This window comes from Gorilla gorilla, chromosome 3 (genome assembly GCF_029281585.2).
Source record: "Gorilla gorilla gorilla isolate KB3781 chromosome 3, NHGRI_mGorGor1-v2.1_pri, whole genome shotgun sequence".
In the NCBI taxonomy this organism is placed as follows: domain Eukaryota; kingdom Metazoa; phylum Chordata; class Mammalia; order Primates; family Hominidae; genus Gorilla; species Gorilla gorilla.
Window position 1 is genome coordinate 69,276,391 of NC_073227.2, and position 26,898 is coordinate 69,303,288.

Here is a 26,898-nt window from a genome sequence, read left to right on the forward strand (position 1 = left end):
CATTTTCAGCATCTCTTCTCTTCTATACAAGACTTGTCCTCTTAGTGTCCCTGTGGGTCACCATTAAGTCACTTGCTTATTCTTTCTCACCATGTATCTTCATTTACCTTTCTCTAAAATTTCTGTAATCTGCTTTTACCAAGAGATTTTGGTCGGGTGCAGTGGCTCACACCTGTAATCCCAGCACTTTGGGAGACTGAGGTGGGCAGATCACCTGAGGTCAGGGGTTCAAGACCAGCCTGGCCAACGTGGTGAAACCCCATCTCTACTAAAAATACAAAAATTAGCCAAGCATGGTGGCGAGCACCTGTAATTCCAGCTACTTGGGAGGCTGAGGCAGGAGGATCGCTTGAACCCAGGAGGCAGAGGTTGCAGTGAGCCGAGATCACACCATTGCACCCTTGGCAACAAGTGCAAAACTCCATCTAAAAAAAAAAAAAAAAGGAGTTTTTCCATTCCCTCTGCATATTCTGGGGGAATTTCCAGACCAGGTAAGTGGTAAAGAACCAATCAGAGCTTAGTAAATAGGTATCCTACTGGGTATCAGCTCTGAACAAAGTACTGGGAAGAATGTTGAATCCCTACAGATTCTTCCAACACAGGAAGTCACGTGGAAGCCAACCCGCCTCCACCTACTCTAAGAGGTCTGTTTGGTCCCTTGAATATTACACTAATAATTTATTGATGTGACTTTCCTTTGCAAGAGACTGCATCTCAAAACCAAAAGGCCGTTCTGTAGCCTTATTTCTTAGCACTTTCCAGTTTACGTATTGTTTGTTAAACTTTTCATTGTGTTAGTAAACCCAGCATTTGTTCAAGGATATTTGAAATAGTCAAAGGTTTTTGTAAATGTTGTGCAGCAAACTGGTCCTAACAGCCCCTCCTCTGCCCTTCCACTACCTCACCCCAGCAGGAGTCAGTGGATATTATAGATTTTTGTGGTATGGAAGTCTTGTAGAATTCTAGAAATAGCCTGGTGGCAGGATTGACAAAATCATTTACATTCTTAGAATAATCCAAATGTTGACTCAGCCCATTTACCTAAGGTATTCCAAGCATTGGGAGAGAGAAATAGGAACCCATGATATGATTTGTCCTAATATTGAATCCCCTGACAATGGCTGTCATTCAAAGTATTCCTGGGTTCAGGTATTTTTAAAGAATTCATGGCTGGGCACTGTTGCTAACACCCATAATCCCAGTACTTTGGGAGGCTGAAGTAAGAGGATTACTTGAGCCCACGAGTTTGAGACCAGCCTGGTCAACATAGCAAGACTCCGTCTCTACAAAAATAAAAATAAAAAAAGAATCCTTACTTGTCCTAGAGTGTTCTGCTTCTTGGAATAGTAAGAGGATTGGGGGGAAACAGATGTATTAGATCTGCCCTCTATTTAGTGCTTCAATTTTAGTACAATTAATTTCTAAATTATGCCATAGTTATTGGTGCAAAGATAGACACATAGACCAGTGGAAAAGAACAGAGAGTCCAGAAATAGACGCACACATATACAGTGGGTCTTACAGATTTCCACAAAGGCATTATTATGATTCATTAGGAAAAAGATGGTCTTTTCAACAAATGGTGCTGAAGCAATTGGATGTCCTTTTAGGGGAGGAAAAATGAAACTTGACCTCTGCCTCATAGCACACACAAAAATTAATTCAAGATGGAGCAAAAACTTAAATGTGAAAAGTAAAACCATAAAGCTTGTAGAAGAAAACAGGAGATCTTCATAGCCTTGGGCTAGGCAAAAATTTTCTTAAACAGGACACGAAAAGCACTAACCACAGAAAAGAAAACTTGATAAATTGGACTATACTAAAACTAAGAACATCTGTTTTAAAATCCCATGGGAAAAATCCATAGCATGTCTTCAAGATCTCTGGCAGAAAATCAGGCTGGAACTTGCCCATTAGCACTCCAGAATCTGCCCCCTGCCCAAGACCGATGACTCTGCTACCTGTATTGGCAATAGGGAGATGGACACAGGTTAAAGTAAGTAGGTTTTGGCAGGGCTGAGGCCCTCAGATCCTCACAATAAAATTGTCTTGCATTCCTTGTGTGGTTTGGATATGAGAGAAGCAGCTTTGTTCCCGAGCTCCCCCTCAAATCTCTGAAAACTGGTATGTTCTTCTCAGAACAATCCTTTGAGATCCCCTGAGCTTTGAAGTCCTCCTGCCAAGTCTGTGTGTGGGAAGGAGAACAGAGCAGCATGAGGGCCATCAGAGAGGTGGGCGAAGGCAGTTCAAAGCCCAGCCAGATCCGGCTCTGTGGTGTCCAAACCCTTGGGGTCCCATAGCCCTAGAGGAAACCTGGGATAGGGTGAGGCCCAGCCCTTTGCAGGGTTCTGTATTGCTGCATCCAGACTAGGAAATGTCTGAGACAGAGCCAGAAACATAAATACTGCACCACTGTGCTCACCACATTCATGTTTGCAGCAGAAGAGCCAAGCCCCCTGGCCAGGATATATGCTTCCTATTCAGACCTATGGTTTGGAGGGAAGGAAGCATGAAATGTATTTAGAGCTTTCCAAACTTTTGACTGTTTTTCACATTCCTACAAAAATAAAAATATCCCATGAGATTAAAAAAAAATCAGCTTCTAATGTTTTAGATGAGTGGGAAAATCTTGCACACTGGGGTCATTTCCTTTCTGTTTCAAGAAATTAATATTGTGCTGGAAATAGCCTGTTGCAGAAGGGGAGACTTCATGGCCTTTGAATGCTGATTATGCCAGAAAACTTTCCAGTCCTAAAGGGGAGGTTGTCCCTTTCCCAGGACTCTGATGCAAGATGACCCTGCAGTTTGCTACTTTGCTAGGATAGGAGACCCAAGTCAGCAGAGATTTAAAATTCAGAAGGGATCATTAATTTATTCATTCAAGAAACCATGCTAAGCATGGAATAAGAGCCAGGTTAGGTTCTGGAGTCTCACACTGCCCCACATGAGGATCCCAGGCTGCCAGTTCCATGACCCTCCTCTGCGGACGGTCCCAAGTCTTTCTGAAGGCCCCTGGTGATTGAACCCTGGCATTCAGAATTAGCAGAAGTGACATACTAATTACCAGTAAATAAAAAGTTGGTGTGCACATCTCTACTGCAGATGCCGGGAAGCCAGGCCGTCAGGGGACAGGCGCAGTCAGCAAGCACCCGCTCTCTCGGTATCTGTTGGCTTCCACAGTGTTGTGTTTCAGAGCCGAACCAGAAATCACCCAGGGGGGTTACTTGCATCAGCTCTGGAAAATGTGTAAAGGATTGAAGTCCTGAGACTTTCCCATAATGTCTTATTTAGGCATCAGTCTCCCTCAGTTGATTAGAGCAGGAATCAGCAAATTTCTTTATAAAAGGCCAGTGACAGTGAATATTTTAGGCCATACAGTCTCAGCCACAACTGCTCTAGCAGCCAGAGACTGCAGGAAACAAATAAGTGTAGCTGTGTTCCAACAGAACTTTATTTTATGGACATTTCCTTACAATTTTCACACGTCATGAAATATCCATCTTTTAATTTTTTTTTCAACCATTTGAAACTGCAGGCCGGGCACAGTGGCTCACGCCTGTAATCCCAACACTTTGGGAGGCCGAGGTGGGGGAATCGCTTGAGCTCAGGGGTTTGAGACCAGCCTGGCCAACATGGCAAAACTCTGTTTCTACTGAAAACACAAAAATTAGCTGGGCATGCACTTGTAGTCCCAGCTACTTGGGAGGCTGAGGCACGGGAATTGCTTGAGCTTGAACCTGGGAGGCGGAGGTTGCCGTGAGCCAAGATCATGCCACTGCACTCCAGCCTGAGCAACAGAGTAAGGTCCTGTCTCAAAAAAAATAAAATTTTTCTTAATTTAAAAAAACAAAAATCCAAACACCATTCTTAGCTCATAAGCCATGCAAAAACAGATGGCAGGCCAGATTTGGCCCACAGGCCATAGTTAGCTAACCCAGGACCAGAGAGTCATACCACTTTCATAGCAAAAAGGATACACATGGTTTGTGTTGACTCTGAGTAGGGAACTTCTCCAGAGGGTGCCATGATACAGAAGGTGGGGAGTGTGTTCCCTAATTGGGGGAATGGAGAAGCGTCACTCTGGCCTCTCTCGGTGGCCCCCTACTTGCTGACTCTATTTAGGCAGTGGCTTGAGGGTGCCCCCCACTTGCCAATGCCTCCTGCCAGGGACCTGGACACTGAGAACGCTGGGAAAGGGCCCTCTCCTTGGGGACCCTGGTCACACCCAATAGATCAGTCACTCTTCTTCCTTCTTACCAGCTGCCTCTCCTGACCACACTGGAAGAAGGACCCTTGTACCACCTTCCTCGACACCCGGGCCTCTTCCGTTCAAAGGTGCCTCCTGGCCAGGCATGGTGGCTCACACCTGTAATCCCAGCAGCTGGGGAGGCTGAGGCAGGAGAATTACTTGAAGCCAGGAATTCGGGACCAGCCTGGGCAACATAGCAAGACCCCGTCTCTACAAAAATAAAAAATAAAAATTAACTGACATGGTGGTGCACGCCTATAGTCCCAGCTACTCGGGAGGCTGGGGTGGGAGGATCGCTGGAGACCAGGAGTTTGAGGCTGCAGTGAGCTATGATCAAGCCACTGCACTCCAGCCTGGGTGGCAGAATGAGATTCTGTATCAAAAAAATAATAATAAAATTAAATTAAAAATAAAGGTGTCCCTTCCAATCCCCTAACGCACACAGCACTCCACGTTTCTTTTCTTCCCTGCCTCATCACCCTTTTCAACCTTAGATCCTAAGCTTCTTGAGGCAGAGACTTCCATCTTGTCTGGGTGCTTAGCACGTTTTCAAATATTCTCTTAGATTTTTTTTCTTCATTACCCACGGAGCGGTTGCTTGTTGCCTTTCCAACCCAAAATAGAAATAGTGGTAAACAAAAGAAGAAAAACATTGAACATTTTGGAACTAAAATTTTATTACTACTGGAAAAGTCCCAGATAATAAAAAACAGCTGGTAAATTAGCACTCATTTAAGCATGGTCTGGGGAAGAAGAAAATTTTAATAACAAATTTTTCTTCCTAATTGTTTTTGTTTGTTTAGATTTATGCATTCCCAAAGTGGACCTTAAAATCATGTTGGTGGCAGGAGGAAGCCAGTGTGGTCTTTGAAATTTGCTTTAGATAATCCACCAAGGGGATGGCCTCATAAACACAATTATTATTTTCTCCCTAAGATGCTGACTCATGTGAAGGGCTGTTTAAAAGATGACTTTGGCTTTGTGCCCTCTCCTGCAGGTCCTTCCATAGTGACGCCCCCCAAGGACATCTGGAATGTCACTGGTGCCCAGGTGTACTTGAGCTGTGAGGTCATCGGAATCCCAACACCTGTCCTCATCTGGAACAAGGTCAGTGGCACAGACTTTAAGAGACATCCTAGGCTGACAAGCTTCTCTTGCACTGCAGAAGGATGGTAAAACGTTAAATCCTCAGCCTGCTTTGTTGACTGCAGCTCCCGCAAGGTGAAGCCTTAGGGCAGTCATACAGGCCCCTCCCCTGGATTCATGGAACAAAAACCAGTCCCTGCCATGCTTTTGTTAGCAGCATCCTAGAAACTGAGAAACTGGAAGAACAATAATGCTAAACACCTGAACCCACCTTCAGGGTGTGTGTGCACCTGTGGTGTGTGTATGTGTGTGCATATGTGGGTGTGAGTGAAAGTGTGTGTGTCTGTGTTTGCGACCTCAGTGGAGACAGTATAGCATAGGGGTTAAAAGTGTACGTTTCTCTCTTTCTGTCCCAAAATACCACCTCCAAGCCCCCACCAAGCTGTTTGTGATGGCATCAGTCTCCTCATTTAAGACTGAACATTTAGCTGATAATTTAGATCCTGTCTGCTTGGAGGCATTATTATTATTTTACTGGGAGGCTCAGCTAAGAAGGTAAAAGGACACAAAGCCCTGTAGCCTTCTCCTGGGAGCATGCATTATTTTTTCAGATTCCCTAAGTGCTGTGAGATGGATGAGTACATTTTAAGGGCACTTGGAAGTAGGATAGAAGGAGTGAGGTGGGATCTATTCTCCTAAGTACCAAGGCTGTAGAACCATAAGTTAGGGACAGAGGAGACCACTCCAGAACAGAGCATTAAAAAGGAACAAGAGGAAGAATATCAAAGAAAAAAATTTCTCCTTTCTGAATTTTGCTAAATGCTGGCCCCAGCCCCAAGTGGAAAAAGCATGATATTCTTTTAATAAATCAGCTTTGAAATGACTTCCCAAATGGAAAAAAGAAAAAAAAAAGTGTGAGGCTGGGTGCAGTAGCACATGCCTGTAATCCCAGCACTTTGGGAGGCTGAGGCAGGAGGATCACTTGAGTCCTGGAGTTTGAGACCAGCCTGATCAACACAGTGAGACTTCCTTCTTACAAATAATTTTTTTTAATTAGCTGGGCATGGTGAGGCATGCCTGTGGCCCCAGCTACTCAGGAGCCTAAGGTAGCCGAAGAACCCCTTGAGCCAGGAGATTGAGGCTGCAGTGAGCTGTGATTGCCCCACTGCACTCTAGCCTGTCTCAAAAAAAAAAAAAAAATAGTGTGAATTCCTTAGCCAGGGTGGCTGAATTCTCTGCAAGCCAGGGTTTCTCAGCCTTAGCACTATTGACATTTGGGGCCAGATAATTATTTGTTGTGAGGGCTGCCTGTGCTTTGGAAGATGTTTAGCAGTATCCCTAGCCTCTACCCACTATATAACAGTAGCATTCCCCATCCCCTCTGTCGTGAGAATTAAAAGCATCTTCAGACATTGCCAAATGTCCCCTAAGGGTGTGGAGCTGGGGAATTGCCCTGGACTGAAAACCACTGCTGTTAGCCTCAACTCTGTTCTCTATATTATAAAAGTAGCATGTAATTATCATAAAGATTAAATAAAGTAATGCAAGTAAAAATCACTTGATACATAGTTAGCACTCAGTAGACATTAGCTACTGTTCCTGGAAATTTTTCCCTTCAAGTGGCATTATCTTGTATAATTATCTTCATATTTGAAGGACAGCATCATCTCAGCATGTATGGAGAAGGGAAAAGAAAACACTTATTTGCCATCAACTAACACCTCACAATTATAACATACACTTAGGTTTTTGTCTTTTTTTTTTTTTTTGAGACATAGTTTCACTCTTATTGCCCAGGCTGGAGTGCCATGGCACCATCTCGGCCCACCGCAACCTCACCTCCCGGGTTCAAGTGATTCTTCTGCCTCAGTCTCTCAAGTAGTTGGGATTACAGGCACCTGCCACCACGCCTGACTAACTTTGTATTTTTAGTAGAGACAGGGTTTCTCCATGTTGGTCAGGCTGGTCTCGAACTCCCGACCTCAGGTGATCCGCCCACCTTGCCCTCCCAAAGTGCTAGGATTACAGGTGTGAGCCACCGCGCCTGGTCGTTTTTGTCCTTTTTATACATTTTGAATTGCTGAGCCTCACAACTATCCTACGAAAAATAAAAATTAAAAAATTATCAAACTCATGCTGCCAAAAAAGAAACTTAGTTTAAGTAAAAGGGCATAACCAGACATCCATTTTAAGCTGCCTTACTTCTCCAGCAAGCTCTAAGGTGGATGATAGTGTCTCCCTTGACTATTTTGTTTGCTCTCTGTGTGACCGGAGAAGCAAATTCTAGAACTCCAGGAGGACTGTGGCTCCCGCAGTCGGAGCTCTTTCTGTTGCAAGTTCTACCAGCCCATTTGAAACCAGCCTAGGCAAAACAAAAAGCGGGGCGGGATCCAGCCTCAAGGGCCCCTGCATCCAGGTACACACGCCATCAGAACTCTAACTCTTGACTCTTTGCTCTCAATATACTAGTCTCATTTTCTTCTGCTTCAGAAAGCTTCCTATGCAGTGGGAGATATCAACTCCACTCACATTTTTATTACAGCTTAAAGACCCCAGAGGAAAGAAAGGGCTTCCCTTCTCCCTGCTGCATTGTGAAAATCCCACGAAGGGCTCAAGCCCAGGTCGGGTCACCTGCTAAGCTCTGGCTCCCCCATGCGGCCGGAGGGATGCGGCCACTGACATTGGCACCGGCGTGAATCCGCCTGGTTTGTGTAAAATCTGGGAACAGGTACCAGAAAATGCCTGAGGTGGGGGTGATGGCAGAGGCAACACTACTATACCATCCTTTACAGTGAAGCTTCTCTTAAAGGAGCAATAAAATTTCACCCCAATCAGTTATGTTTTTAAGAGGAAGGCGGAGCAAGAGTAAGAGCAGAAATGCAGTCCGTGGATGGGTTCCCCTCCATCCTTACTGCAAGAACTGCAGGCGTTCCTCACTGCTAATTTGGAGATTGCTGGTTTGCTCAGGGTGTGGGGAGGTGGAGAAATAATGTTGCGAGGAATACCCATGAAAAGCTCCGTTGCAGTTCTCTACAGTTTTCTAGGGATACTTACACAATGAGAAGCGAGGGTCACCCAAGCGTCCTGGGGCATGTGACCTTATTGGCAAATCTTGGCAAATAATAATTTCTTCAGTCGTTGCTCTACCCAATCCCAGCTACAGTATTCACATACCAGAGGAATACGTCTGCCTCGGGAATCTTTTCCCTTTTAGGACTGTACAGGGCAGATCCCAATAGACAAGGCCTCCCTGAGGGCTTGTCCTCAGGGCTAGTCAGAAACACCAAGGCAGTTGAGGCCGGTGTGGTGGCTCGTACCTGTAGTCCCTAGCCACTTGGGAGGCTGAGGTGGGAGGATCGCTTGAGCCCAGCAGGTGGGGCTGCAGTGAGCTATGATGGCACCACTGCACTCCAACCTGGGCAACAGAGCAAGATCCTGTCTCTGAAAAACAAAAAACCCACTATGTCAGTCAACGAGATGGGTGCTGAAGTAAAGAAGTGAAGAGGAAGTAGGAGAGAAACAATTTTTTCTGCAGACTTTCCAGAACAAGCAAAACCCAACTGTGATGCTCTGCCGGTTTTCCTCTGCGTTCATAATGTAATTTGCCACATGCATGACCCAAAGCAATGTTTCTTACACTGCAGACCATGACCCATCAGCGACTCCTGGAACTAATGTAGCGATCACAACCACCATGTTCTTATAAAAAATAAAAAATAGAACAGAACCTATGTTAAGGCATCACGCTTACCACTTACGAAGGTGTCATTTCCTAAAACTTTTGTATATTCCAGATATACAATAGTTTGGTCCATGTCAAAACTAAGGAAACTTGGGAAGTCACTGACCTAAATAATTAAACAGGGTATTTGTTTTCTCATCGCTGTCCTTGTAACCAGACTGTTAAGAATACAAACATATTTACTATCATGTGTGTTTCAAATCCAATTTAAGAGTAGAACACCTTTTTGGATAGATTATTAGAATCCTCACTTGTAAAACAAGAGAAACTGAGGCTCAAATAAAGACAGCATGTCCTTCTTGCTCAAGGATTCTTAGCAACAGCAGAATTAATGGCACAAGCCTTTTCTCCATGACACTTGAGACTGCAGTGGCAATTCTTACGGTTGGCGCAGCCTGGCAAGTGGTCTTTACTTTCCTTACTGGTAGTAAGGAAAGCTGGCTTTAACAAGCCTCATACCTTTCAGCAAACTCCTAGCCTAGAAAGATTCGAAGGGCAATATTTTGAAATGGGAACGTGAACTGAAATAGCCATATTTGACTTAACCCTTTTAAATCAGAGATGATGCTCACAGCGAAAGCAGAACACCTTCCCAATACTTGTTTCTGAGACGGAGAGGCTCTCTGTTTAATTCTTTTCTTGCCTGAATATTTCTTCAGATTAGGGCTTCCTTGACCTCTAAGAATATTTTTTAATCAAAAATAGTGACCTCTAAGGTAATGGTAATAAGCAGAAATTATCCAAAGACATATAAAGAAAGAGTTGAGAATCTCCCCCCCACCTCCTCCTCCTGCCTGAGGTAACCAATGTGAACTGCCCTGGTTTGTATCTTTCCACACTCTTTTTCATATCCAAGCATATTCAAACATATATCCCTACGGTGAAATGAGAATATAGTGTGCCAGTAAATTATTCTGAAACTCGCTTTTCTCAACAAATACTTCATGGACATCCGTCCAAGTCTGCTTCTCAACAGCTACGTAATATTCCAAGTATGAATACTATAATTTATTAAATCAGTTCTGTATTTTTTCTGTTGTTTCCAAATTTTTGTCAACTTAAACAACCTACTTTAAGCATCAAAGTACACATATCATACATACTAGTGCTTTTATTGCTATAAGATAGATTCCCCAACAGTTACCTGAATAAGTCAAAATATTTGTTTCAGTGTTAACAGACATTGTCAGATTACTTTCTAAATAGATTGTAGTAATTCACACTCCCACCAGCAATGGAGAAGTGCCATTTCTCTGCATCTTTACTAGCACTGAATATTAACCTCTCTTTTTTAGTTTTAATTCCAATTTTAGCTAGAAAACACATATTTATTGGCCGGGCACAGTGGCTCATGCCTGTAATCCCAGCACTTTGGGAGGCCAAGGCAGGTGGATCACTTAAGGTCAGGAGTTCGAGACCACCCTGGCCAACATGGCAAAACCCCGTCTCTACTAAAACTATAAAAATTAGCCAGGCGTGGTGGCACATGCCTGTAATCCCAGCTACTCGGGAAGCTGAGGCAGGAGAATCACTGGAATCCCGGAGGCGGAGGCAGAGGTTGCAGTGAGCTGAGATCGCACCACTTGCACTCCAGCCTGGGTGACAGAGCGAGACTCTGTCTCAAAAAAAAAGAAAAGAAAACACATACTTATCAACACTTAGAATCCCCTTACACGAATAAGGGAGAGTTTGACATATAAAAATTTGTCATATGAAAATTCTTGGCACTTTTTTCTATGTTTTCTACATGATGTATAACCTTTTATAATTACATAACATTAATTAAAATACGCCATGCCAACACTTGTGAAAAGAAGGGAAAAATAAGTATATATATATATTGTGATTTCTGTTAAATATTATATTTAACAAGATACATTTCCCTTTCCATAGTGGATCAGGTTAATTAGCATAAAATGCTCCTTACTAAGAGCTATGGGATTTGAGGCTCAGTTGCTGAGATTCAGTATTTCAGTGCTGCAGTGTTTATTTTCTTGCTTTGGTCACACATAGAACTCATATGATTCTGAAATTCAGTAAATAAAGGTCAGAGTCATATTACTTGAGACATTGGATCAAATTAATACTTCTACCAAAATATTCTTACAACCCATTTTTAAGTAACTATTTCAAAAGCTGTATTAGCATAAACCGTTTCTGCCAGCTACTTGGGAAACTAAGGGAAAAGGTACCTATTGAGTATGTTTGTCTTCACAGCATTTATGAGAAAGACATTAAGTTACGTGGTTTTCTCTCACTAATAGTGGCAATGTGGGAAAATTCCAGAAAAAAAAATGCAAAAAGCCAGGCTTTCCAAATCATGCAAGATATTTTTTCTAGAGCAGGAATTGGCCTAGATCACATGTGGTTTGCTGAATCCCAGTCCTGGCATCATAAAGCTGAGAAAATACAGTGTAGGTTTGAAGCCGAGACAACAGCAGAGTACCAAAAAACACATGGTAGGAGTGGGATCCACATGGGAAAAGCAACACTGAGATGGAAGTTAATAAAGTGTGTATATTTATTTATATATGTATTTATTATATTTATACATACAGTGTCTATATATACACACTATTATCTGGTCTTTATTAAGATTTGCTTTATTGTAGAAGAAAATGAAAAGGAAACTAGCTATTTGAGGTTGTAAATCCTTTCTAATTACAAAGGTAATATCAATAAATGTCAGGTTGGCTCTTAAAGGAGATCTGGGATGGAATGAACAAACAATTCGTGTATCCTTTTTTTTTTTAAACTCACCATTATCACAAGGCTTAAAATATTTGTACTAACTCAGCTGCTAAATGTATATGTATCGAGGAGCTACAAGTGAATTTCATTCTTTTGTATATTTTCCAGAGTTTATATAATAAAACATTTTGCCTTTTAAAATGAGGGCAAAAAGGATACTATTCAGTATTGGCCTCGCACCAAAGAAACTGAGTTTCTTCTGAATCTTGACATGACATTCACAGAAACAGTCGGCAAGTTTTGTCATAAAAGAACAATGACAGCACATGTATTTGACAGCTGTTTTGTTTTTTTTTTTTTTGAGATGGAGTCTCACTCTGTTGCCTAGGCTGCAGTGCAGTGGCGCGATCTCAGCTCACTGCAACCTCCGCCTCCAGGTTCAAGCAATTCTCCCACCTTAGCCTCCCGAGTAGCTGGGACTACAGGTGCTCGCCAACACAATCGGCTAATTTTTGTGTTTTTAGTAGAGACAGGGTTTTGTCATGTTGGTCAGTCTGGTCTCGAACTCCTTTGATAGGTGTTTTTTATCTTAGGTGTTCAGTAAATCATTTGATTAATTCTTAGCCCTCAGAATAAAGTAATGGTATTGGCTTTGGTCTCAGCCTATTTTCCATTGATGAAGCTGTTGCAGGAAGAGCCCCAAGGTCCCAAGCATCAAACCTAGTGCTGGGTGACAGTTCATCAGTTGAACATGGCATGACAGGCAAAAGGCCTGGAACTGAGAAGCAGAATTTCCAAGAGCATGAGTGAATGAATGATGGTGACCAGTGGCAGGAAATTATGACCATGTATATTCCCCAGGCATGCAGAAAAACACATTAGTTTAAAACATGTACGCTTAGCAAGAAACTGGCAGGAAGAAATAAGAGGATCTATATTTTAAAAGTATTTAGGAAAGGGAAATAGTTGAGTGAAATGCTGGGTTTACTCTGTTAGAAAGTCTGACATACACTATGTGCAATTGTAGGGATGTGGCCACTTCCAAGTAGATGATCTGGTGTCCAAAACTCAGTATTACTCTCCTTTTGTTTTTGCAGGTAAAAAGGGGTCACTATGGAGTTCAAAGGACAGAACTCCTGCCTGGTGACCGGGACAACCTGGCCATTCAGACCCGGGGTGGCCCAGAAAAGCATGAAGTAACTGGCTGGGTGCTGGTGAGTACCAGTACCAAGAGCTGGCAAGAGTTTCATTCTTAGGATTAGACATAAGCAGACCTGGCAAAGGTGCCTGATGTACCGCCAGCCTAAAGGTGCTTGCTCTTCCACATCTGTTTGGAATAGCCTTACCATGGAGTCGCTGCTCCTCTTTCAGAGAAACTAAAGGAAAAGTGCTTTATTGCATGTTTTGAAAACAACCAATGAATTAACAAGAACTAGTATTTTCCTAAGAGTTCAAAGCAAAATCCTCACACGGAGCTGCGTGGCCCAAGCATTGTTTTAACTGATTATCAAGTAATAAATACCTTATTTTACTTGACCCTTGATATTCATGGAGAATACTTTGATCATATACCCTTATCAAGGTTGCCCTCAAACCGATAATGTGTACCTATCCAGTTTTTAACCTATGCAGTATGATCAAAAGTTGTCCATGACATTTCCTCATATGAATCCTCAGCAAACCAAATATGGTAGTTATCGAAGTCTCCTATCACAGGACTTGCACTGCTTCTAGCAGTACCTTTGCTATGAATCCCCTGGTCATCTTAGGAAATTTATGAAATAATGACCTCACTGGAACCACTGACAAAAGAGAAGACCACCACAGAGGAATACTAGATCTTTTTTCTTTCACAGGTATCTCCTCTAAGTAAGGAAGATGCTGGAGAATATGAGTGCCATGCATCCAATTCCCAGGGACAGGCTTCAGCATCAGCAAAAATTACAGTGGTTGATGCCTTACATGAAATACCAGTGAAAAAAGGTACACAATAAATCTCACAGCCATTTAAAAATGACTAGTACATTTGCTTTAAAAAGAACAGAACTAAGTATGAAAGTATCAGACGTAGCTATTGATGAAATTCTGCAGTTAGCAACCCATAAGGGCATTAAGTATGCCATTAAAATGTACAGCATGAGACTCCAAAAGATTATCTGGATGGGTGACTGAACATCGTTATTATTACTTAGATGCTTTTACCTTATCTAACATGTAAGAGTCAAAATCAAACTTGCCTGGAATGGCTTCTATTTCCCATAGCTTTCTACCTACCTACTTGGCATTTTCCCTTGTGTTGTGACTATTATATTAAATTCCTATTTAAAAGAAAATGATTGTGGGCAATTCTCACCCTTCACTTTTGCTTTTAAAAGAAAAAGCCAGAAAGGAGAGTATATTGGCAAATACCCAGTTCTGTTCTGCCTCCCCTTCCTTCACTGCCAAAAAGCTTCCTCTGAAGAACCCATCCTGTGTCATAGCAGTGCTACTTTACATTTATATAGTTCTATGAAGCTGATGTCTGAATTGGCTTTCCCTTAGACAAAAGAACAAAATTTACCGTCACCATGTGTCAAACCATTCCACTGTGCAGATCACTCAGCTGTGATATGAAAAGAAATATTAAGTAAAGAAGTATTTGGTCAGATTCTCTTCAGCCATAATGTGTAATGTCAGGCAATGAAACAGAACAGTAGCTAAGAGTCAAGCCATGCATTTGAGTCTCAGCTCTGCTACTAATTATCCCTCCACTTTACCTTTTGAAGGAGATCCGGACTACAAAGGAAAGGTCTTTAACCTCTCTGAATCTCACTGTGAAATGTGCTCTTCCAGTTCTATAATAAGATGTACCTTTGATGCATCAACCAATACTGCAAAATTGCCTTTCATAGCTAAAATCATGTAACTCGAGTTCCACAGAGCACTCCAGCATATCATTTATACAATTACTCATATATCCTTTATCCCCATATTTTAACATCTTTATTTGGAAACACTCAACTACCTGCCAATTCAAAAGTCAACCACATCCCCATATGTAACTAATTTTTATCTTTTTTTTTTTTAAACAGGTGAAGGTGCCGAGCTATAAACCTCCAGAATATTATTAGTCTGCATGGTTAAAAGTAGTCATGGATAACTACATTACCTGTTCTTGCCTAATAAGTTTCTTTTAATCCAATCCACTAACACTTTAGTTATATTCACTGGTTTTACACAGAGAAATACAAAATAAAGATCACACATCAAGACTATCTACAAAAATTTATTATATATTTACAGAAGAAAAGCATGCATATCATTAAACAAATAAAATACTTTTTATCACAACACAGTACATATTTGTCATTTTTAAAAAGCCACACAATAGAAACAAGACACCAAGATATTTAATTATCTTGTTGACTCCTGTAAAATAGCTAAACACTCATCATTCGTGGTGCAATACTCATAGACATAAGTTCCTGAAACAGTAGTTTGCATGCATAAGGCATTCGCACCAAAGAAATCTGAAAAGAAAAAACAAATGGTAATTAGCAGAATTGTATTGAAGTGACCCCACTTCTCTACCCCAGAAAAAGACAAAGATCTGGTACTGTAGATAATGAATAAATGAGTGGAGCTGAGAACACGCATTCTGCTACCTCAGCTTATGGTGGTTCTTTCTCCTAGTAGGCTTTGGTATTTTACCCATCCTGCCAGACATAATTTATATTCACCCACCTCAACTAAAAGGTTTTCAAAAACTCATTGTTTAAAATCCCTTGTACAAAGTCTTATTATTTCCAAAAGATGAATAGCTTAGAGAAATTACCACACTAAAACCTAAACTGGTTTTTAGAAAAATCAAATTATCTTTTCCTTATTTAGAACTAGGAATCTTACAGAAGCATGCCATCAAAATTGTGACAATGCCAATCTGTTCCACCACACTAAATCTGCCTGGATAATCAGACCAACACAGTTTCCTCTAAACAAATATCAACTGCCAGTAAAGTCTATACACACCTGGGTTTTATTGCGGCAGCCCCTGCATTCATATGTATGGGTCCTGGTGTTGGCAATCGCCATTATTCCACAAAGATTGCAAACATGAACCTGATATGGATCTGATGCCTCAAACAATCTTTCCCTTAAAAACTGGGCTGCTCCATGGGCAATCTGACAATCTCGTTCCATTTCTCCAAAACGCAGGCCACCATCACTGTTAAGAGAAAAAAATTATTACTTTGTACTTATTTTTTATTATAAACACTGCCTTGAATAATGGCAAAGGTGGAGAATAATATTTGCAAAGACGGAGAACTAGGCTCTAATTTTTATACCCTAGCATTCTCTCTATTGGTGGGAGAGGAGAAGCCTACCAACTATTTGATGTGCATTAGAAAGTCCCCAAATGGGCTAAGCAAAGTGGCTCACCACTGTAATCCCAGCACTTTGGGAAGCAGACTGGGTGGATCTCTTGAGCTCAGGAGCCTGGGCAACATGGCGAGACCCCATCTCTATTTTTTAACAAATAAAAATAAAAACAGAAGGTCCCCAAATGGAGTGGATACATTAGATTCTTAAGTAGAGCATTTAATTTTCCTCATAAGACACAATAAAGCATAGAGTGGAGGTTCATCATGCTATCATTTAACTTTCTAGAATTCAACTCTATACTAAAAAAATGAATAATGAAAAAGACAATCTAAATAAGGCAGCTTGTCAATGGAATGACTGTCCCAGGCAATCAACCTTGAAATCATAAATACATGTTGGCTGAAGTAATAGAAAGAACAGGTAAATGATAATAGGTTTCCCCAACATAAGAAGTGAAATAAATGCATTATTCAGATGGCCAGGCAAATAGATGGTGATGGCTTCCTTAACATACTTAATATCCAAAATATACAAAATAAAACCAATGGGTTTATAATGATATTCCACCAAAACAAAAAAATCACTGGTCGACTTTGGACCACTGATCTGGATCATTAGACAACCAGCTCACTATTTTGAAAACTGGTAAATAAAAAAAGAGAATCAAGCATTTATTCCTGCCCTTACTATAAGAACTACATCACTAGGTAACCAAACAGTTGAGGAAACAAAGTTTTAGAAGTAGTCTGGCTAAAAACTGAAGAAGGACTGAGAAAAAATAGAATGGTATCAGTTGGAAATCGCTATTTAATTAAGGTCTTTAGTAATAGCTGCTAAAATCATAAAAAGAAAGGCAACCAGATACTGGAAGTATAGAATACCACCTATAAAGTATTACTGCCAAAAAACTCAAACCCTAAATCTCAAGCCTCAAGATCTAACTATTTACAAAAAATAAAAACAAACAAACAAAAAACAGCAATGCACAGCATTTGGGATGCAAGCAGCAAAATTCAGTCTCAAGCCCTGGACAAACAGTCCAGGTTGTTCAACAAACAAATTACAAGGGGAAAAAAAAGGTTGGAAGGCAATCAATAAATTCAAAAAAAGGACTTATGAGACACTATCGATCAATTGCAAAGCATGGACCTTATCTGTATACTGATTAAAACCAACAAACCTTTAAAAAACTTATGCGATAATCAGGGAAATGTAAATCTGGATATTTAATACTAAGGAGGTACTGTGGTTAGGTTTAGTGTCCTAATCTTTTAGAGCAGAGGTTCTCAGAGTGTGGTTTATGGACCGCCTGAGAGTCAAAGCTATTTTTAATAGTAATACTAACAACATATATTTGCTTCTTTCACTGTGTTTACATTTGCACTGATGGTGGAAACATGAATAAAACTGCTGACACCTTAGCAGAACTCAGGGTAGCAGAACCAAACATTACTAGCAGTCATATTCTCCATTCAAGTGAAGGGGAGAAAAGCCAGTTTTACTTAAAAATGTCCTTAATGAAGCAGTGAAAATAAATAGTTTTATTAAACCTTAACCCTTGAGTATACATCTCTTTCATATCCTGTGACTTTTAAAAAAATGAAAGTCCTCAACCAGGCACGATGACTCACACCTATAATCCCAGCACTTTGGGAGGCCAAGGTGAGAGGCTGGATCGAGCCCAGGAGTTCGAGACCAGCCAGAGCAACACAGTAAGACCCAGTCTCTATATAAAAAATAAAGTAAAATAAAATGGAACACTTCATAAGCACTTCTACTGCATAGTGAAGATGACTGTCTTGAACAAAAGCACTTGCATGATTCTGAACTAGTCCCTTTTAACATGGAGTATCTTTTTTACTCAAATAGCCAGCTGACACCAACTATGTTAACTCATCAACATGTTAACACCCATGATGTTAACTCAGACTTAGAATTAAGTTGACAATGTTGTAGATATTTGGCAGACAAAGAAATGAACAAGAAGAAATGAAAGCAAACGAAAAAAGTAAGTCTTTGAGGAAAATAATTTTAAGTATTTGTTGAAAATGATGAAAACTGTGAGCTTCAAGCAAAAATCAGAATTTTAGGAAACTTCTATGCACCACTATGGGCTTGATAGCTTCCTATTTAAAGGCTTTTCTAATGACATCAGTAGTCATATTAACAAATGCAATTTTTTTATTATAATGAAGTGTGTTAACATTTGAAAATCTACGTAACTCAGCAAACCAATATTTTCCAAATGACCAATTAGGATGCTACAAAATATGCATGTGTAAAAGATACATCTGAAGTACAAGACAAACCAATGAACTTCAAACATAAAAAATACAGAAGGTTCATTCATATGGTTTCAGTTTCCACGTCAAAACCAACCTTTGAGAAACTACAACTTATCGTTTTGGTGTAGTATCAAAAAAATATCCATAGGCCAGGCGCCTTGGCTCATGCCTGTAATCCCAGCACTTTGGGAGGCCAAGGCAGACAGGTGGATCACTTAAGCTCAGGAGTTTGAGACCAGCTGGGAAACATGGCAAAACCCTGTCTCTACTAAAAAATATAAAAAATTAGCTGGGCTTGGTGGTGCATGCCTGTAGTCCCAGCTACTTGAGGCTGAGATGGGAGGATCACCTGAGCCTGGAAAGTAGAGGCTGCAGTGAGCTGTGATTGTGCCACCACACTCCAGCCTAGGCAACAGGGATGAAACTGTCTCAAAAATAAGGGGGGGTGGGGTGGGGGAGGGGTGGACTGGGCATGGTGGCTCTTGCCTGTAATCCCAGCAATTTGGAAGGCCAAGGCAGGCGGATCACTTGAGGCCAACCGTTTGAGACCAGCCTGGGCAAAATGGTGAAACCCTGGCTCTACAAAAAATACAAAAATTAGCTGGGCATGGTGGCGCACACCTGTAATCCCAGCTACTCGGGAGGCCGAGGCACGAGAATTGCTTGAATCCGGGAGGCGGAGGTTGCCGTGAGCCGAGATCGCACCACTGCACTCCAGCCTGGGTGACAGAGTGAGACTGTCTCACAAAAAAAAAAACCAAAATATTCCTCTCTTTCCAACCACTTATTTGCATGAAATCAGAACTTCCTCATATATTTAAATATAAAAAATAAAATACTACAATGGAATGAATGCAAAAGTAGATGTAAGAATCCAGCTATTTCTATTAAGCCAGGTCATTAGAGAGATTCGCAAAAATGTAAACCAATGTTATTCTTGTCACTAAATTCATCTGGAAAATAGATATATTTTTCATTAAACATGGTTTTTTGTTTTGTTTTGTTTTGTTATCGAGACAGAGTCTCACTCTGTCGCCCAGGCTGGAGTGCAGTGGCACAATCTCGGCTCACTGCAACCTCCACCTCCTGGGTTCAAGCAATTCTTCCCTCAGGCTCCCGAGTAGCTGGGATTACAGGTGTGAGCCACCACGCCCAGCCAAAACATGTTATTTATGTTAACATGTAATGAGCTTATTAGCATTTTTAAAACAATAAATTTAAAATCTCAGCTTTAACTTCTAATATGATAAATATCAATAAATACAACTCACATAAAACAAAAGCATTTTGGGTTCCTGGGATCAAGACATTTGAGAACCATTGTTTTAAAGATATACACTGAAAAATTTATAGGAGAAATTATATGATGTCTGGGCTTTCCTTAAAAATAATCAAGAGGGCTGGGTGCAGTGGTTCACGCCTGTAATTCCAACACTTTGGAAGGCTGAGGCTAGAGGATTGTGGCCATGAGTTCAAGTCCAGCCTGGGCAACATAGTGAGACCCCCATCTCTACAAAATTTTTTTTGTTTTTTGTTTTGAGATGAAGTCTCACTCTGTCACCCAGGCTGGAGCACAGGGGTGTGATCTCGGCTCACTGCAACCTCCGCCTCCCAGGTTCAAGTGATTCTCATGCCTCAGCCTCCCAAGTAGCTGGGATTACAGGTGTGTGCCACCATGCCCGACTAATTTTTTGTATTTTTAGTAGAGACGGTGTTTTGCCATGTTGACCAGGCTGGTCTTGGACTCCTGACCTCAGGTGATCTACCCACCTTGGCCTCCCAGAGTGCTGGGATTGCAGACATGAGCCATTGCGCCTAGCCTCTACAAAAAAAAAATTTTTTTTTTTAAAGGTGTAGTGGCACATGCCTGTAGTTAAAAAAAAAGGTTGGAGAACAACCAATAAATTCAAAAAAGGACTTAAGAGACAATATCAATTTAGCTACTTGGGAGGCTAAGGTAGGATTGCTTGTGCCCAGTTCAAGGCTGCAGGGAGCTGTGGGCATACCACTGCACTCCAGCCTGGGTGACAGAGTGAGACTCTGCCTTTAAAACATGATGATAATATCAAAGGTTAGAAGGACAGAGATGAATGCAACAAGACTGGCCATCAGTCGATAATTGTTGAAATGGGGGTAACAGGCACACAGGCAATTCACTATACCACTATCTCCATTTTGGTGTGTTGACATTTTTCATAATATAAGGTTAATTAATAATAATGATGATGATACAGTTCTTACCGAGATCTACCCTCCATGGGCTGTCTATTGAGGATCTGAATAGGTCCCCTAGCACGAGAGTGAATCTTATCATCCACCATATGCTTCAAACGCTGATAATAAGTGGGGCCAATAAATATTTGTGATGTGATTTTTCGACCAGTGAACCCATTGTACAGGACCTGCAACAAACACAGATTTTGAAGTGTAGACCTAAAAATTAAACAACGTCAAAGAAGATATGTGTATATATTGTGTTACTCCATTTATATAAAAATTAAAGCACAGAACTAATCTATAATGGTAGCAATTAAGAGAGTAATTAGCTTGGGGTGGGAGTGGAAAGGTAGCGACTAAAAAAGATTCAGTCACTACCTTCACATTTTTAGATCTTGGTGTTAGTCATGCAGCTGTGTTTACTTTGTGAAAATTCATCAAGCTGTACATTTCTATATGTGCACATATTATACTTCAATAAAAGGTTATATTGTTTCAGAATAAAACTACACACATACAAAAAAAAACAAGTGGCAAATTACTACTATAAGAGCAAATATACCTCATTTCCTCTGAGATGATAGCCATAATCAGATAAAAGATTAGAAATCTTCTGCACATTAACAGCATCATTAAATGGAGTGGCATCACCAATTTCACCCTTGTTAGCCGATACCTTTTAAAAAAAAAAGTACTCTTTAAAATGTTGCTTCAGTCTGTCTCCCCCTAAAAGTCATATCAATAAAAATGCATTCAAAAAATTTTTAAATACTTTTAAAATTTGAAAGTATTATTTTAAGTATTTTAAAATTCAAAGATTTTGAACTCAAAATCTATGTTATGGAAAGCTGTGATATACAAGGTTAATTTTATAATCTTACACAAAATATTTAGAACAAATAAACTTGCTTAAAAAAGAAAAACTCAATTATAAGTATTCAAATAGAAGTTGATCCATGGGATCAGGTACAAAAAGAGTGAGACTCCTAAGTACTTCAGATGGCTCAAAGGAAAATGACATTTTAATGCCCTAAAACCAAGCCATCCATATGTTAGACTATTACCACTTTACCTTAAAAGAATACTTAAAAATAGAAAACCTCCACCAAAAGATGCATGCAGAGCTGATAATAGAACTATAAAATTATTAAGTTCACATTGAACTCTCCATCAACAAATTAACTGTTCATCTACAGAAAAGAACTAGTCAAAAGGAAAATCACATATGTAAGTATTAGTTGAATGTAGTATATCTCACAAAAATTCTGACTTGTCCATAACTTTGCAAATTGCCAAAAAAAATGGCAGAATCATAATCAATTTGAAAGCAGAAAAGTAAGTCTCACACTAGCTTTTTACAAAGTACCCTGGGTCAAATTTGAGAGCAATCACCTATCAGAGTTTTAGAAGAAGCATCAGCTTAGAATCTATATTTTTGAAGAACATCTCTTACCTTCCCTTGAAGGCATTCAATTAAGTGACCAATAGTCATACGAGAGGGGATGGCATGGGGATTGATGATGATATCAGGGGTGATACCTTCACAGGTGAAAGGCATATCCTACAAAGAAAAATTTTAAAAGGGACTTAAAGATACATATACTAAACTAGAACTGACATTTCAGTTCTCCCAACTGAATTACTGTATGTCCCAAATTCTGTTTAAACATGGTATGTTCATATACTTATTCAATAATAAAATCAAAAAGTTCAACCTGTATCATCTTCGAGCTCTTAAGTTAAAGCAAATTTTGATTAAAAAAAAAAATATTTAACAAAACTGGTTTGGGCATGAGGGAGATCAAAGATACCTACCTCTTGTCTATACTGAATACCACAAGTACCCTTTTGACCATGTCGACTAGCAAATTTGTCTCCAATCTGTGGAATCCTAACAGAGCGTACCTAAATTCATATAAAAATAAGTTAGTTAAGTGGATTTGGTTTACTTTCTAAAACTAGCTACATGAACAAAGTTGTACTCACCCTTATTTTACAAAATTTATATCCTTCCTGGTTGAGAGTTACCATAACCTGATCCACAATGCCCGTCTCGCTAGTTCTGAGAAAAGTGCTACAGTCTCTCTTGGTATAGCGTCTATTGGTGCTCTCCAATTCATCTTCATTTTCAGGCAAGGTGACTGTTTTGCCTATAATAACATCATCTCCTGATACACGAACCCCTGGAGCTATCAAACCATCATCATCCAGCTTGTCGTAAATGGCATGCCTCATGCCTGTGAGGAAATAGACATGGAATGTCACATAATCCCCAACAAAGATTAACAACCACATACATGAATCAGTTCCAAGTCAGAGAGAAGGCCACAGGAGTCTCTATATCATGAATCACACCCTTATTCCAAATATTACAAACTATTCTGAACTCTAATACTACAGTCCACACAGAAAACAAAAAAAAAAAAGTCTATGAAGGAAAAGAACATTGGAATCAGCATTGGGAAAGCAGATTCTTCCATGACAGACATTTATCGAGTGACTTTGGATATGTTTTTTGTCATCTTCTGATTTCTATATTACAAGAGAAAGAATATCTCTGCCATCAGTGGGTACAGGAGAAAATTTTTTTAAGTTAAAAAGAGAATATCTATGGATGCCCTCTGCACACATCCTCCCACAGAAATTGTGGATTTCATCTTAACTCAATCTTAACTCCACTGGACATCAATTCACTACTACACAGAGCCACCCAATGGAAGGGGAGTAACAGGAAGATGGCAAAGGAAACAAAATACATTTTACTTCATGCAATGCTGTTCAGAGTCAACACTGTAGCAGAGATATTGCATTTCCCTGGAACATCCCATCCATCCTACTGCATAAGCAGGTTTTAAGTGTCTGTCAAAATAAATAACTAGAAAGTAAGTTTGAGTTTTCTAGAAGAAACAACAAATGCTAGGTATCCTCTTCTCACTGGTTATTTTTTAAATGTTTACAAATAATGTGGCTGAACAAATATTATGATCACACAATAATTTAGAAAGGAAGGGGGGCAGGTGTGAAGTGTGTCCCCAGAAACTGCATGACCTCTCTGATTTCCTAAACTCCCTCCTCAATGCAGGACCTACCAGGAAGGAAGGTCTATAGCAAGCTCACTCCTAGGTGCAAAGACTTTTATCAAATACACATATTTTCTTAGATGTGAACTCTAAGAATAACATGAAAACACACATTCATTGCACAAAAAAAGGTAGAGGAGGACGGGGGCAGGCACAGGGTGACACAACCCATCAAAATCACTTAGGAAAACCACAGTAAGTTAACTTTGGATTCCATCATTTAAATGTTAGTGTCACTTACCCTGGCATGTTTCACGTGTAGGCTTCTCAAAAACTTCTTCTTGATCAAATCCTTTTTTAGACTCCTGTTCTTTGTATGAGCGATAGAAAACAGACCTAAAAACACATGGTTCTAAAGGTAAAGTCTATTTTCTTTTAACAAAAGGGCTGAGACTATACCAACAATTTCTCATTTACTTGAAATTTGGGAGACAATTTAAACTATGAATCTGGGACAAGAGCAACTGCATTAAGGGTCTGAGTTAAACTCTAAATGTTATCACATGAGTTATACATATGTAGCATCTGACCCATAACCTTAACCACCTAGTATTATATGTCAAAATGGAATAGACCCAGGGGTCAATGAATCCAACCTCTGACACATTTAAGAATCCATTACATAATAACCCTGAAAGATGGTCACCTAGGTTCTACTCAAACACTTCCAGTGAGAAGTTTTAACATTGGCTGAGCATGGTGGCTCACGCCTGTAATCCTAGCACTTTGGGAAGCCGAGATGGGTGGATCAGCTGAAGTCAGGAGTTTGAGACCAGCCTGGCCAACATGGTGAAACCCCGTCTCTACTAAAAATACCAAACAACAACAACAAAAAAAAAACGCTGGGCGTGGTGGTGCGTGCCTGTAATCCCAGGTACTTGGGAAGCTGAGGTAGGAGAATCTCTTGAAACCTGGGAGGCAGAGATTGCAAGTGAGCCAAGATTGCACCACTGCATTCCAGTCTTGGCAACAGAAAGACTCTGTCTCAAAAAAAAAAAAAAAAGTTTTTACATTAAGCCATAGTATCTATCCTCTGAGTTCTAGTGCTACCCTTTGAAACTACACAGAAAAAGGAAAATCCATCCCCTCTACTACATTCCCAGTTTTTAAAACAATCTTTATATGCCTTGAATTTGAGGTCTGTTTGTCAAGACAATCAAACTGAAGCATAATGGAAAAAAAGAGTGAAAACACACTATAATTTTAACAATAGTTATCTATGGATTCTAAGTTATTTTTATTTCTTCTTTGGACATTTCTATATTATCTAAATGCAACTGTATATTTTCTTACCAAAAGAAAGGCTCAAAATACTAGCATTTGAAAATCCTGAGAGATACAACAAGTAGTATCTTCAGCTGTTTGTGACCATCAGCCAGTCCTTCCACTTTCTGGAGTGCGGCGTAGTTAAACTGTATTTTAAGAACTTTTTTTGAATAAAAAATTAGTGTTTCCACTGTAACTGTGTTTTGACAAATTTACAAAATACTAACCTGAAGAAGCCGCGGTCTACTGCTGAACGATTCATGATAACAGAGTCTTCCTGATTATATCCAGTGTATGATGCAATGGCCACAATTGAGTTGATGCCTGCAGTGAATTTAAGAGCATACATTAAAACATCACCTGGAAAACAGAAAAACTGCCCTTTCTTTAAATCAACTTTAATTACATCATATTTGCCATAAATGCTTGGGTGTTTGTTATCATGGTAACTGCCAAAGTCTATTCCTCCTGGAATAGCAATCTGTGAGGCAACTACTCTGATGGCTAAATATCTCCCACAAGCAAATCCTAGGACTAGTCACTCCCAATGTATCCATTCTTATAGTAAGTGATTACACATGAGTCACCTCCTACTTAGAAAGTGCCTCCCCAAACCAAGTTTCCTGATCCTCACAGCGACTCTGTGCCATAAACAAGATAAGCATTATTATTCTCATGAATCAGAGGAGTGAATTAATAACCTACCCATGATCCCAAAATTAATAAGCAATAGACTCAAGCCCCAGCTTTTAGGTTTGAAACTGATACTACCCTATTCCCCGATCCTTCTGCCACCAAGAAAGTATCATATCTTTCCCACCACAATGAAATTCTTAGTTGCTGCTGCCAAAACACTTTGTTTGATGAGCCCATAAAATAACTTGATATTTAGGTCGGGCATGGTGGCTCACGCCTGTAATCCCAGCACTTTGGGAGGCCAAGGCAGGTGGATCACAAGGTCAAGCGATTGAGACCATCCTGGCCAACATGGTGAAACCCCATCTCTAATAAAAATACAAAAACTAGCTGGGCGTGGTGGCACGCGCCTGCAGTCCCAGCTACTCGGGAGGCTGAGACAGAAGAATCGCTTAAACCCGGGAGGCAGAGGCTGCAGCGAACCGAGATCGTGCCACTGCACTCCAGCCTGGTGGCAGAGCGAGAATCCGTCTCAAAAAAATAAAATAAAATAACTCGATATTCATAACCTGGATATCATCATGAGGAAACAACAGTCAAACCTAAATTGAGACACAATGCAAAAATAACTTTCCTGAACTCTTCACAAATGTCAAGGTCATGAAAGACAAGGAAAGACTGAGAAACTGTTCTAGATTAAGGAAACTAAAGAACCATGCAATTAAATGCAATGCACAATCCTGGATTAGCTCCTAGACCCATTAAAGACATTGTTAGGTTTGAATACAATAACAGTTGCTTTCTCAAAAAAAAAAAAAAAAAAAAAGACATCATTAGGACAACTGGCAAAATTTGAATTGAGGACTGCTGACTATATGGATATCAATGTTACCCTGATTTTGATGGCTACACTGCAGAGAATGTCCTTGTTCTTAGGAAACACATACTGAAGAATTAAAGAGTGATATGGCTTCATGCCTGCAACTTACTCTCATGTGGTTCAGGAGGAGAAATAAAAAGGGAGAGAATAATAGAGCAAATGTGGTAAAATGTTAAAAGTTTTTTTAAAGATGGTATGATGGGCTGGCCGTAGTGGCTTACATCTGTAATCCCGGCACTTTGGGAGGCTGAGGTGGGAAAATCACTTGAGCCCAGAAGTTTGAGACCAGCCTGGGCAACAAAGTAGACCCTATCTCTACAAAAAAATAAAAGAATTTCAAAATAAAGATGCCATGATGAAGTCAGGAATAACAGAACTGCAGTCCCTGCCAGCCATGACTCTCC

The 26,898-nt window shown here is 40.2% G+C and overlaps 2 protein-coding genes across 2 annotated transcripts in view; one reads left to right on the forward strand and one right to left on the reverse strand.

The window, feature by feature from the left end:
- IGFBP7 (insulin like growth factor binding protein 7) overlaps positions 1-15,098 on the forward strand; it is an 81,215-nt gene extending 66,117 nt beyond the window's left edge. Inside the window, exons 2-5 of the mRNA XM_019025243.4 lie at positions 5,247-5,356; positions 12,866-12,982; positions 13,625-13,751; positions 14,840-15,098. Of these exons, the coding sequence (XP_018880788.3) occupies positions 5,247-5,356; positions 12,866-12,982; positions 13,625-13,751; positions 14,840-14,859 (374 nt within the window). The 3' untranslated portion in view covers positions 14,860-15,098. The remainder of the gene's footprint in view (positions 1-5,246; positions 5,357-12,865; positions 12,983-13,624; positions 13,752-14,839) is intronic.
- The window catches only part of POLR2B (RNA polymerase II subunit B), a 53,221-nt gene continuing 41,340 nt past the window's right edge, over positions 15,018-26,898 (reverse strand). The window contains exons 17-25 of the mRNA XM_031010188.3: positions 25,206-25,302; positions 23,954-24,048; positions 22,619-22,869; positions 22,448-22,537; positions 22,086-22,193; positions 21,195-21,308; positions 20,657-20,817; positions 15,777-15,972; positions 15,018-15,277 (exon numbers count right to left, since the gene is read on the reverse strand). Coding sequence (XP_030866048.1) covers positions 15,188-15,277; positions 15,777-15,972; positions 20,657-20,817; positions 21,195-21,308; positions 22,086-22,193; positions 22,448-22,537; positions 22,619-22,869; positions 23,954-24,048; positions 25,206-25,302 — 1,202 coding nt within the window. The 3' untranslated portion in view covers positions 15,018-15,187. The remainder of the gene's footprint in view (positions 15,278-15,776; positions 15,973-20,656; positions 20,818-21,194; positions 21,309-22,085; positions 22,194-22,447; positions 22,538-22,618; positions 22,870-23,953; positions 24,049-25,205; positions 25,303-26,898) is intronic.